Here is a 12,433-nt window from a genome sequence, read left to right as displayed (position 1 = left end):
TTTCTTATTTCGGAAAAATGATCCCAAACTTTCGAGTTCTTTAGCCGGCTAGTCATGATACTGTTTGGGCATAACTTTTCCGGTGACGTCACGGCTGACCCCGATTACCACGGCTGACCCAGATTACCACCACTGTGCATGTGCGTGAAGGACAGAAAGGCAGACAAGACAGCAGAAGGTACAGCGGCAGTTTCGAGAGAAAAACAAAGCTTCAAAAAGTAAACGATGACGTCGATTATTAAATAAGTCGTCGACGATCAAAATCGTAGACGACATGCCTCAAGGACATGTGCAAAATAAAGATCATTTTAAAAAGCCATACAGACAGTGCAAGTGTCATCACTATTAAAAGAACATGAAATCATAAAAACATAAAAACAAAGTAAAAACAAAATGAAAGCGGGACCCTGTGCAAGACACCTTTATCAAATAAAATCAGGAAATGCTCTTCGATAAAAGTATGTTTTGAGCGATGATTTAAAAGAGAGCACAGAGTCTGCCAACCTAATTTCCTCCAGCAGTTCGTTCCACAGCTGTGGGGCCCAGACTGTAAACGCCTTGTCCCCCCTGGTTTTAAGACGAGTTTTTTGGACTGACAGTAGCTCTTTGCCCGAGTATCGCAGATTGCACACTGGAGTGTGCGGTGTTAAAAGGTCAGAGATAAAACCGGGGCCGAGACCGTGCAGAGCTTTAAAAGTAACCAATAAAATCTTAAAAGAAACTCTAAAAAAATCACTGCACCCTGTCCTGATTTTAAGTACAGATAAAGTTAGATTTCGTATTTTTTCTTGAAAGTTAGAGAAGAGGACAAATATTTTTCAGTTTGAAGCCATAAGTTAAAGGCTACTTAGCATAGCTTAGCAGTAGGGCTTGAAACAGGAGGAAACAGCTAGCTTGACACTGTCTAAAGATAACACACTTTATAATGCTATTAGCTTCTATTTAGTTTCACTTTTCATCACAATATTTAAGACAAGACTACAGAGAGTGACATGTGGACATAATTGGTTTTGCTTTCAAGCTTGAAGGTACATTTTTTTTACCTTTGGATTGGCCTGCCTACTTGTTTTCCCTTAAACTCAGCGTTCATGCTGAGGTAAGCTAACAGGCTGCTTTCTCCTGCTTCACTCTGAACTCACAGATAACTCCTTATACAATCTTTGCAAAGAAATGACTAAGCATACTTTCAGGAGGTCCAGCCATTCTTTTAAGCATATTACTGAGGAGGCGAGGGAGTGAGAGCTTAGACATGACTTTCTGCCATTTTGAATAATAGCATGAAATAGCATTTTTTGGAAAAGGCTTGCGGCGTGTGATCCTGAGGTCAATTTGACGTTGCACTGGAAAATGTCATCACTAAAACCTGAAGACAGTGAAGCCTTTTGTGCTAATTTTTGTCTCACATGTGCAGCATCATCGAGTCATTAAACTGAAATGTCAGTGAGATTTAAAAGCCTGAAGAGATACATGTGTTGGAAGAGAGAGCTGATTAGCTTGTCTGAATAGTGAGTTGATGTATGTGTGCTGTGTTTTCAAATCCCAAAGCAAATCTGTGCTTATTTGTTAGGCTATGCTCAGCATGGATTTATGATAAGGCAAACCCAAGGCTAATCTCTTTAACACATGTGCCCAAATCAGCTCCTCAAGGCCGCTAACAACCCTCCTACATTAACCAATCCTGTTGATTAGCACTCTAATAAACAGTCTTACACCGCTGGGGCTATCAACATGTGCTGCAGAGCCAACCCAAATACCCCTGGTAAATTCAAACATATGGATCATTAAAGATTGGAAGTATTGCCTGATTTGATTTGCAGGTGGGATTTCCTTGAAGGGGACTCAGTTTCTCTCTTTAAGTCTTCAGCGAAACCAACTGGAAAGTCCCTGCTTTAAAGGGAAATCCAACTGAGCTACCCCCTCTTCTCTGTTATTCTCTGCTTTCTGTTAGTCTTTATTTTCAATCAAAGCAGCGCAATGTTATTTTCATAAGGGATCAAACTTAATTCAAACTTCATGATATGTGGGAGGGAAATGGCTTTTATGCTAGTTACAGCTAACATATGCAACCTATTTTATGAAAGCCCCCAAAGGTTCACATGCTTTATAAGGCCATATAACGTTGGTAGAATTACTACACAAACACAGACTGTATTTCAAACAATGAATGTATTCAATCTCTTTACAATGTGCATGTTTAAAAGGTGATATATTTTGCAAAATCGACTTTTTAATGGTTCTCTACCTGAAATATGTGTCCCTGGCATGTCTACAAACTCCCCGAGACTGAAAAAAATCCATTCTGCCCCTGTTTTGATTTATCCCCCTTTCTGTAAATGTGTGCTGAAATGAGCCGATCCAATTTTCGTGAATTTCGTACATCATAGCATGTTCCGGTTTGTAACGGAAGTCAGAGCTCTGAGCTTGTTCAGCCCTCAACTCCTCCTCAGTTTTTCATTACCTGCACACGTGTGCTAACAAGGAGCTTAGGAGGGAGGCATGCTAGTTGTAGGCTGTCTTAATAAACACAAAGGTCAGTTTTACTCCCCACGTCTGCAGATTTGAAGATCTAGTGGAGGATTTTTTTATTTTTCATGTAAAAGTGCTAGTGCTAGTTAGCATAGCCACATAGCTACATGTTCGTAGCTGTGTACCAAGACACACGTCGACATACTGACAAATAAAACAACAAGAAACACAAAATCTGTGACCAATCCTTCAGAAATGTCCTGCTGCAGGCGCCTCTCCATCAGGATCAGATTCAGAGGGTTGAAGTAACGCGGGTCTGTGAGCAGCCGTGTATATTCGGCCAACATGTAAACATTAGATCAACGTGCTGGAGAGCTGAAGCCACATCCACTTCCTGAGGGGGCGTGGTCAGAGAGCTCATTGACATTTAAAGGCACAGACACAGAAAACAGCCTGTTCTGGGCAGGGATGAAAAAGAGGGGTTTACAGGCATGCCAAAATCTGATTTCAAAGTTTTTTTTTTAGCATAAACTTTAAAGACATGTTGTGGGGACCTCTTAGACGAATATATTTTGATGAAAATGAGTTTAATATGTCACCTTTTTTGTTTAAAGTTGTGCATTGTTGGGGGTTTAAATGTGCCGTCTCTCATTTCTTCTTTCAGAGAGAGTGTAATAACTTCATCCGGGTCCTCCAACCCTACAACCAGACACACCTCTACATCTGTGGCACAGGAGCCTTCCACCCAATCTGTGCGTTTCTGGAAATGGGCAAAAGGGCAGAGGTAATACAAAGTGTTGAGAAATGTTGGTTTCCCTGCAAGTTTAATCAGCTATATATATGCAAGAGGTGATTTAAACCTCACTTGAGCTTTCATTAACAAGTCATGTAATGTGACACCGGACTAATAAGAGGGAAAGTCCTGAATTGTGCAGAGCAACCACACTGTCTGTACTTACACACACACACACACACACACACACATATGTTTTTCTGCCAAGCACAGCAGTAATCAGTCCCTTCATTGATTATCCTCCCATCAATGTTTTCTTTTGTGTAAAGAAGTGGAAACAAAGGCTGTCACTACACAGCCTGCTGTCGGAAATTGAACAACCTCTTCTTCTACATAAAAGTTTAATCAGTCATACTGATAAAGGTCCACAGGTTAATCAATGGACCAGCATGGGTTCTGTAGTCCAACAATGGAGAGGGATTGACTGTTTGCACCATGCAGGTTTCAGTATAGAGGACCCTGCATGAGCTCAGTGGAATTGAAAGTTGTTATTCAGTCATTTATTTTGAGAAAACCGAAAAACATTTTCTCTCCTCGTGTCTTTTCTTTCAGTGTATTTTACTTTTTGTTGCATAGAAACAGATACTATTGTTGGTCTGTAACCAAAGTGGAACAAGTCAGCCGTGTACAAAAACATAGTATTACTCATATCTGGCCTGAAGTTGTCCCGCATCTCATCCGTGCGCCACAATGAGAACTTGGTGTAATTTGAAACACAGGCTATAAATGTAGGTTCAGCCTGGCTCAACGTGGCCTCTTTCTGAACTCTGACCCCTTCCCACCACAGGAGAACATCTTCCGGCTGCCCTCGCATTTCGAGAACGGCCGCGGGAAAAGCCCCTACGACCCCAAAATGCTCTCTGCATCACTTCTGATTGGTGAGTTTGATCCCTGTCCATGAAGAGCACAATCACTCCAGGGGCTGGTCATTTGTTCCTAACTCAACTTTTCTTCATTGGCAGATGGGGAGCTGTACTCTGGCACATCTGCTGACTTCATGGGGAGGGACTTTGCTATTTTCCGTACCCTGGGAGAGCAACATCCAATCAGAACAGAGCAGCACGACTCAAGATGGCTCAATGGTAAAAGATAAGAATAACAATCCTTGATCTGTGATTTGTTCAGTCTCGATTTTCATCCAAAAAATAAAAGTTTACTGGGCTCCTCCTGGAATTTAGAAGTTTTATAAAGTATCTCACTGTATTTTCATGGATTTCCTCACCATTATTGACTTAAATATGTTGCCTTCCCTGGGTTTTTTAAGTGGCAAGTTGTATCTACAAGCAAACGGAGGAAGCTAATAGTGCTCTTACTGCAAAAGCTAGATAACATACATTTCCAAACCTCCGAATCTCCAGTAAAATTGGACTCTTTTCCCCACATTAACCTCATCTATTCAACACAATATGGAAGGTAAACTCTTGTTATTGTTCCGTTTGGAGGAAAGATAACAGACATTGAAGCATTTAATTCTCCCACAAGCTTCAAGTCTCCACTTATTCCCATTCAGACATCAGATACCACAGCCCATTCATAAACTCACTGGATTTGCCTGTGTGAGTAAGATTAGCGCGCCAGTGCGGGTTATTGACCGTTCAGTCTGTCTGCCTATCTTTCGGCACGGCGGAGGACTCGGGGAGCCACAAAAGGTCGGTTTGAACCTTTCCCTCAAGCCGTGCCATCCCTTTTCCCCCCTCTTTCCCACAGAACTAATCCGCTCTCAGCTGTTTTCCTGTAGTGGAGTCGGATTTCACCCACTTCTCCTCCTTTCCGAGCACCATCAAAAAAAATCGCAAACAAAGTCCTCTGCGGTGCTGATTACTGTGACATATTAATAAAGAGCGATTTAAAAAGGAGGAGTCATTGTTAGCGCGCTAATCCCCATCGATCTTTCACCTTGTTCAAACAAATACGCCCGGGATTGTATCCATTGGGCCCTGCATAATCCAACTCCTTCACCACAAAGCGGGGATTGTAATTGCATGGATTACTGGGATGGGGGATATTCCATTGAGGCTTTATCAACAAGGTTACATAGAACTGAGAGAGGAACTTGGGAATGAATCCTTAATAGCAGTCGCTTTTAGAGGATTTAGGGTTAAATGGTGGCTTTGGCTTTTCTGGGCTTGATTCATGCGATTTATTTACACATCTCTTCCCCCTTTAATTCCCTCTCAGCTTGGATTCAACCTCTCCAGAGCAAACTGGCCTTTTGTTGGGAATGAAAGATAATGAATTCTCCAACCTTGATGTTTGCAGCCTGTGACTGCACCGTTTAATTTACAAATGTGTGAATTAAAGCACTGCAGAGGTATGAGGCAGGTTTTGGGAAACATGAATCATACCAGAGGTCCGACACCTGCGCAGCACTTATAAATCTGCTCCCCACTTAGGCCACACTCGTCTTTTTAACAGCTACTCTATACCCTTAACGTCCACGGAGGCGTAACATGGCACTGCTTGTTTCTCTCCAGCTAACCCCCAGAGCTCTTTAGACCCGGGCTCGTTTTACGCGCGATGACGCCTCAGTGACCGTGGCCACTTTTCTCAGTCCCCATGCCCCAAGTCAAGACAGATCCCAAACCCTAAGGCCTCGGCTCAGCCTCTCTAACTTTGATTTCCTCCTGTGCTTAAATTTATTCAAGTGTTACCCTGGACAATCAGAGCCATGTGTGTTTGCGAGGATGTGGTCTAAAGATGGGGGTTATGGGGGATTTGGACTTGGAGCGCTCACTTTGGGTAGAGTCAGATACTGTAACACAAGGGTGTAAAGTGAATGGCTGTTATTACTGAGCCGTGACTGGAGAATATCACAGGGGATTGCTTTCCGAGGTGTAAATTAGGGTGAAAGGATGGTCGATGGGGCAAGGCTGGATGGAGGCATTACTTTTTTATGATTCATGAGTAAATGAACACATTTATGCTAATCTAACTCTGTGCATGTTGTTTTCTCCTTTTTTTCATCCTTCTCTTTAGATCCCAGGTTTGTAGGAATAAACTTGATCCCAGAAAGCGACAACCCTGAAGACGACAAGATCTTCCTGTTTTTCAAGGAGAACGCTATGGATGGGGAGCACACCGGCAAGGCGACCATCGCCCGGATAGGACAACTGTGTAAGGTAACAACACTCACAAACAAACAAAATACTAGCAGAGTCTCTCCTTCAAGATTTAGTTGTTGTTTCTGACAACAGATCTCCTAAAAACTCACCAGGGATGCACAATGTGGATTTTTTCAGCCGATACCGATAATACATAATAACCTGCTCCTGATAGCCGATAGTGATAAGATAAATCATATTTTTAAAACATTTTTAAAAATTTTAAATGTGTAGTTTATGCACACCTGAAGGTAAGAAAAGCTGAGACTTATGGAGCAGAGATGCATATATATTTAATTTCTATACTTACCAACTCTTACGGTAATCGCTTTAGTTAAGACACACAAAAAGCAAATACCAGTTCAGACTCTTCAGCTCTCATTATTGTGAACTGGAGCGCTCCTGTGCTGCAATCATGTTTTTTTCATGAGTCTTCATTCAGCCACTGAGCTGTCAAATTAAGCATACCTACTGGATTTACGTCAGAAGTCCATAAGTCTGTTCTTAAACTTCTGTCACTGACGCTCTTGTTGATCTGACTCTGAATGTGTCTAGAGATGACATCATACAGGGCCAACTCGGTCGAGGCATGATGGCTGTCTAACATGAGTCTGGTCCTGCTCGCGGTTTCTGCCTGTTAAAAGGAAGTTTTTCCTCGCCACTGTAACTAGCTAAATACTGCGATGTGCAATGCTCATGATGGATTAAGGCTTGAAGTCATAATTTTACATAGAGTACAGTCTGGACCTCCTATGTTTGTAAAAGTGTCTTTAGATAACGTTTGTTGTGATTTGGCGCTATACAAATAAAGATTGATTGATGATTGATTGAGGGCAGGTAAAGATGTGTCTGCAAAGTAGCAGTGGCTTTGGATACTGTTCCAAATACCTCATTAACTGGTGAAATGGTCTTGTACCTCAGAAAAAAAGGAAAATGCCTTTAAAGTTTTTGGACTGGCCAGACAAATATGTTGTAGGAAGATCAGTGTGAATGCATTCATGTGATGTGTTTTTTTAAAGACATTTTCATAAACAAAAACCATGAAAATAACAGCCATGATGTGACCCATGAACCCAAAAAATGCAGATACTGCACTCTGCTGTTGGAATATTTTGAACAACTCTATAGGGGTTCCAAAGGCAAAGTGCAGTAACTACAATATAAGTGTGTTTATTTGATTTCCTTGATTTTTCTTTCTTTTAGAGTAATACTATTCTTACCCAAAAAAAAAAACCTCTGAAAAAGAGTGTGTCATCAGGTGCTTTGAATCCAGTGATTTTCTCATTAGCTGCTTTGGCTTTGGGTTGTCTCTGCTAAACTCTCTGCTGTAGTCACAAGCCTGTTGAATCATCACAATGGCACTCGCTGTTTTTTTGGTACTAATGCTAACTGCAGCTTCTTTTTTATTGCTGTGATGACTTTTCTTGTGTCATAAAGGGATTCGGCCCAGCCTCAGAATACATCCGGCACATGTTTTGCAAAGTGCAACCATGTTATCCTGTTCTGAAACAGTGAAAACATCCACAGCGTTGATGCTATTTCAGCTCTCCCTTCAGCTTGTTTCAGCTGCGCTTCCTCCTCTTTGGTGTAATGGCTTGTAATACCTTACCACCATCTACTGTGTTGAAATGTCAAGGCTGGTTAATAAGTAAATGAGACCCTCTTTCGTTAGTTTATTTTACTGGATAAAATGTGTGATCAAAATCAATAATAATATAAAAAAATTCCTATCATCACATCGATATATGTATGGTGCATCCCTACCTGTGTATGCCACAGTTGAAGCAATGTTTTGAGATGTTTTTGTCTCCATAATGCAGAATGACATGGGAGGTCACAGGAGTCTAGTGAACAAGTGGACCACTTTCCTCAAGGCCCGGCTGATGTGTTCAGTGCCTGGGGTAAACGGCATCGATACACACTTTGATGAACTACGTAAGTGTCACATTTTGTACACAGTAGAGAAGAAACCTTGTGAGATTATCCTTCAAAAGCTTTAAAAAGACCTCACCTTCACTCATTCCTGTGCTGTCTTTTCAGAGGATGTGTTTCTCATGAGCTCCAAGGACCCAAAGAATCCAGTTATCTACGCTGTATTCACCACATCCAGGTACAGATCAGTTCAGATCTATTCATGAAAAACTCTAAAATGTGCTTTCAGGTTCTCAAGTAGCTTCACATTCACTGGTAGCATCCTATTTGTTCTGTGGATTTGTTGCCAGGAGATCAGAGCAGCCGTCCTGGATAAGTTATTTCCTCTGTATTTGAAAAACACACATGCTTCACATTTCCTTTCAAAACATCTTCCCTTTCACATCCTTTACCCCTTTTATCTGTAATTTCCTTACAGTTTAAATGGCATTGCAGGATGCGAGCAGCTAAGCGTGGCCCTGTCAAATTCCCAGACAGTGCTCCCCGTCCCGTAATCCACTTACAGGTGTCTTACGGCTGCTTTCCTCTGCTGCCGACGTCTCACACTGGAGATTGCTTTTAGCTGATTCCCCCGTTTTCCCCGCTACCTGTCCCCCCACCTCTTTTTTTATTTTTCCCTTGAAACCTTGGCAGAGGATTGTGTGGAAATCCGATTATGGAGCAGGAGGGAGCAGGAGAAACACGATATTCACTCAACAGGAACGCTTGTCTCTGGCCGCCGCCCCAGCCTTGAATGGGGATTTTTTTCCTCCGGAGGGCGGGTGTGGCTCTATTGACGCATGCGGGGAGGTGAAGGCATGGATGAAATGGCACAGATGGTGGCACTTATCATGATGATGATGATGAATATGCATTTAGGGAAGGAGGAGGAGGAGGAGGAGGGGGTATTTTGTGTCCAGTTGTGCCTCGGAAACACTTTGAAAGGAGGACAAACACTTCACCATCAATCACCGCTGATGATAAGACCGCCTGAATAGAAGCGCGATGCAAGCAGAGAGTTTATTCAAAGCAAGAGGTCGCTGTGTGGAGGTGGGTGCACACCTACGCACTCACATGTGTGCCCAGACTGACACACAAACACACATGCGGGCTTCAAAATTCAATTACAGGGCATTGAGGAATTAGAGTGCTTTAATTGGTTTTCTAAGTGGCCGGTTTTTGGAGATGAATAGAGCAGTGATGCAGAGGGACTGGCTTTTAATATCACTGCTTAATGAGGCACAAAGACGCTGCCACCAACAGATCAATGCAGGATTGTGCCCCTGTTTGTGTGTCCACGCATTCCTATGGGGGGGTGACAGAATTTGTGCATCCGTCCTCTATCTGCACAAACACATGTTCGCCCTTCTTCTTGCGCACAGATATCTGAGCGTCTTCCTTTTCTCGCCCCTGGAGTTAATTGAATTTCTCTGTAATTAACATTTTCAAATGCTAATCCATTCATCTTTCGTGCTTTGGTGGGTACTGCTGGCTGTGTGTATGCCAGCAACATCACTAATTAGCCTGATACAACTTCCCATCGCAGTCAGCAAGACACAAAGGGCGGCCCAAATCACACTGAAGCGTTCGGTTCCTGCAAACGCAGGGATTTTCTGTCCAAATTAAAATCTGTCATCTGTGGAAAGTGACAAGAAGATGATGAATAAATGATTTTCTAAACAAATTGCATCTCAAGTTCATAATTAGAACTCATAAAACAACTGCCCCAAATAGAAGCTTAAAAAGTTAATGGTGCACCCAGGTTACTTTGCAGTCTACTCATACACATTCAACACACTCCATCAGATTGTATATCTTGGATTATACCAGCAAAAACTCCCATATTCTCCACTTTCATGAGTCACAGCTCAAATCCTTGTCTCTTGGATGACCTGTGATCCAGCATGAATTTAAATAAAATCCACATCATTTCCCCTTTTTTTCCACAAATCGATCGCCCTTCCCTGTTTCGGAGCTCGTCTGGCAACAGAACGCAAAAAAAAATTCCACCCATCTGGCCCGAGCGATCGCTCACAAAATATTGAGGGGGATTTCAAATGTGCTCCAGGTCCAGGTCTCCTGGTTTGTTGGTGGCGTGCCCACATTCCTGTCAGTTCTCAAGAGGCTGGAAGCAATCACAGCGAAGTTCCAATCTGTCAGTCGTGTACTTAGGTAATGACAACCCTGCTCCCCTCTGTCTTTGTGCGTTGAAGGGTCATTTTGTTGTCTTTCTTCAGTATTTCACGAGCTCTTAATCCCCGTCTTGTGACTGATCGTTTATGAATCCCTTTTGTTTTTCTCTGTCGTCTCATTTCACCGCCCTCTCCCTCCTTTTATCCTCAAAATCTCTCTTTCTGTCTCTCACCTCCTCTCTTCTTCTCTTTTTTTCTCTCCACAGTAACATCTTTAAAGGTTCAGCAGTGTGTATGTACAACATGGCTGACATCAGAAGGGTTTTCCTGGGTCCCTACGCCCACAGAGATGGACCTAACTATCAGTGGGTGCCTTTCCAAGGGAGGGTGCCATACCCACGCCCTGGAACTGTGAGTCAAACTACCACACCGGAAACTTTATACAAACCAAGAAGAGTGAATAAGATGCTGTCAGTTATCTTAAACTCATCTATTCTAATGTGATTCTCAGTGTCCAAGTAAGACATTCGGAGGATTCGACTCAACCAAAGACCTCCCTGATGATGTAATCACCTTCGCCAGGGGACATCCGGCCATGTTCAACCCGGTGCACCCAATCGGTGGGCGTCCAATTATGGTGCGGACAGACGTGGACTACCAGTTCTCCCAGCTGGTGGTGGACAGGGTGGAGGCAGAGGACGGCCAGTATGACGTCATGTTCATCGGGACAGGTACACAACTTAATTGAACTCTGTCGTTTTCTTTTTTTCTTGATTTTGACACATTTTTAGAATCAGTTAAATGTCTGTGAAGGTTCTCAGTCATCCAGGTCATGGTAATCCAAAGCTTGACCTGTAATGTAACTGGACTGGAAGTACTGGAAACCACATACACACCAATTCAAAAAAGCTGATCTAGACGCGACAATTTCGAAGATATTGAGATTACGAGTCTTCCAATGAGAGGCACAGCTGACTTGATTGACAGGCTAGGAGGCTCAAAGCCCGTCTCTTTACGTCACAATCACTCAACAGCAGCAATATGGCTGCCACCGACGATTGGCCTCAAAACAGCGCTTCAGAAACAGATGGGAGATGCCTCGATACTACGTCCATATTTAATACAGTCTATAGGGGTGACATGTAGAAAAGAGTCATGGCAACAATGACGGCTGTAGCCTTGGTACATGGAATGCTTGCTTCAACTGCCAGACGAACTGTCGCCCCTGCACATAACTTTTAAAACAACAGTATGAGAAGGATCATATTTGACAGTCAGTGCAGTGACAGAAGGGATACTTACAGACTTCTCTCTTGCGTCTGATAACCTGCAGCACATGAGTCAGGAAGGAAACACTAATATTCTGTCATATAAGACCTTTTCTCACTTCAAGTTCAGCAAAAGCCAAAAAAAAAAACACAATATGATAAATTACTAGAGCACAAACTAGAGAGGACTGTGATGTACCGAGACGAAAAACCAAATTCAGCCAAATGGTAGAGTCTGTCAGAGGCACACAGTCCTGGAACAAACTACCAGCGCACATTAGGGAGCATGAGAACTACTGTACCTTTAAAAAAAACAGTTAAACTTGTCTTTATCTTCTCTTTCTATTGTGTTTTTCTCTTTTCTCTTTCTTGACAATCCCCACCATAACAGTCTATTCTCTTGTTTTGTTTGTTTTGTTTTGTTTTGTTTTGTGTTGTTTTTTTTGTGTGTGTGTGTGTTTTGTTTTGTGATCGTCATTTATAGTCCAACCCTTCTTTTCTAACCCTTTTTTTTTTTTTTTTTTCTCCTCTCTTGTTTGTTTTGTTTTTATGTACGTTGGTCTATACTTGATGGCTTTGCTTGGTTGTTGCACTCAAGTTCTACAGTTTGTTTTTCTTTTGTGTTCTGTTTGATGTCGAGCACTTTTGTGTCTTTGCACTGTTGCATATATAAAATATAATAAAAAATAAATAAAAAACAGTTAAACATTAAAAACAAACCAGTCATGTACTCATGAGTAATCTGTTTTCTCATTTGATGCC

At 42.2% G+C, this 12,433-nt stretch overlaps 1 protein-coding gene across 1 annotated transcript in view; it reads left to right on the top strand.

Moving 5' to 3' along the window:
• Positions 1–12,433, top strand: part of sema3aa (sema domain, immunoglobulin domain (Ig), short basic domain, secreted, (semaphorin) 3Aa) — a 181,753-nt gene that overhangs the window by 160,670 nt on the left and 8,650 nt on the right. The window contains exons 12-19 of the mRNA XM_034673678.1: positions 3,131–3,250; positions 4,047–4,137; positions 4,222–4,341; positions 6,236–6,378; positions 8,181–8,295; positions 8,401–8,470; positions 10,670–10,814; positions 10,915–11,134. Coding sequence (XP_034529569.1) covers positions 3,131–3,250; positions 4,047–4,137; positions 4,222–4,341; positions 6,236–6,378; positions 8,181–8,295; positions 8,401–8,470; positions 10,670–10,814; positions 10,915–11,134 — 1,024 coding nt within the window. The remainder of the gene's footprint in view (positions 1–3,130; positions 3,251–4,046; positions 4,138–4,221; positions 4,342–6,235; positions 6,379–8,180; positions 8,296–8,400; positions 8,471–10,669; positions 10,815–10,914; positions 11,135–12,433) is intronic.

Source organism: Notolabrus celidotus, chromosome 21, assembly GCF_009762535.1.
Source record: "Notolabrus celidotus isolate fNotCel1 chromosome 21, fNotCel1.pri, whole genome shotgun sequence".
NCBI lineage: Eukaryota > Metazoa > Chordata > Actinopteri > Labriformes > Labridae > Notolabrus > Notolabrus celidotus.
The sequence above is the reverse complement of the archived record's forward strand: the minus strand, read 5'-3'. Positions and strand labels throughout refer to the sequence as shown.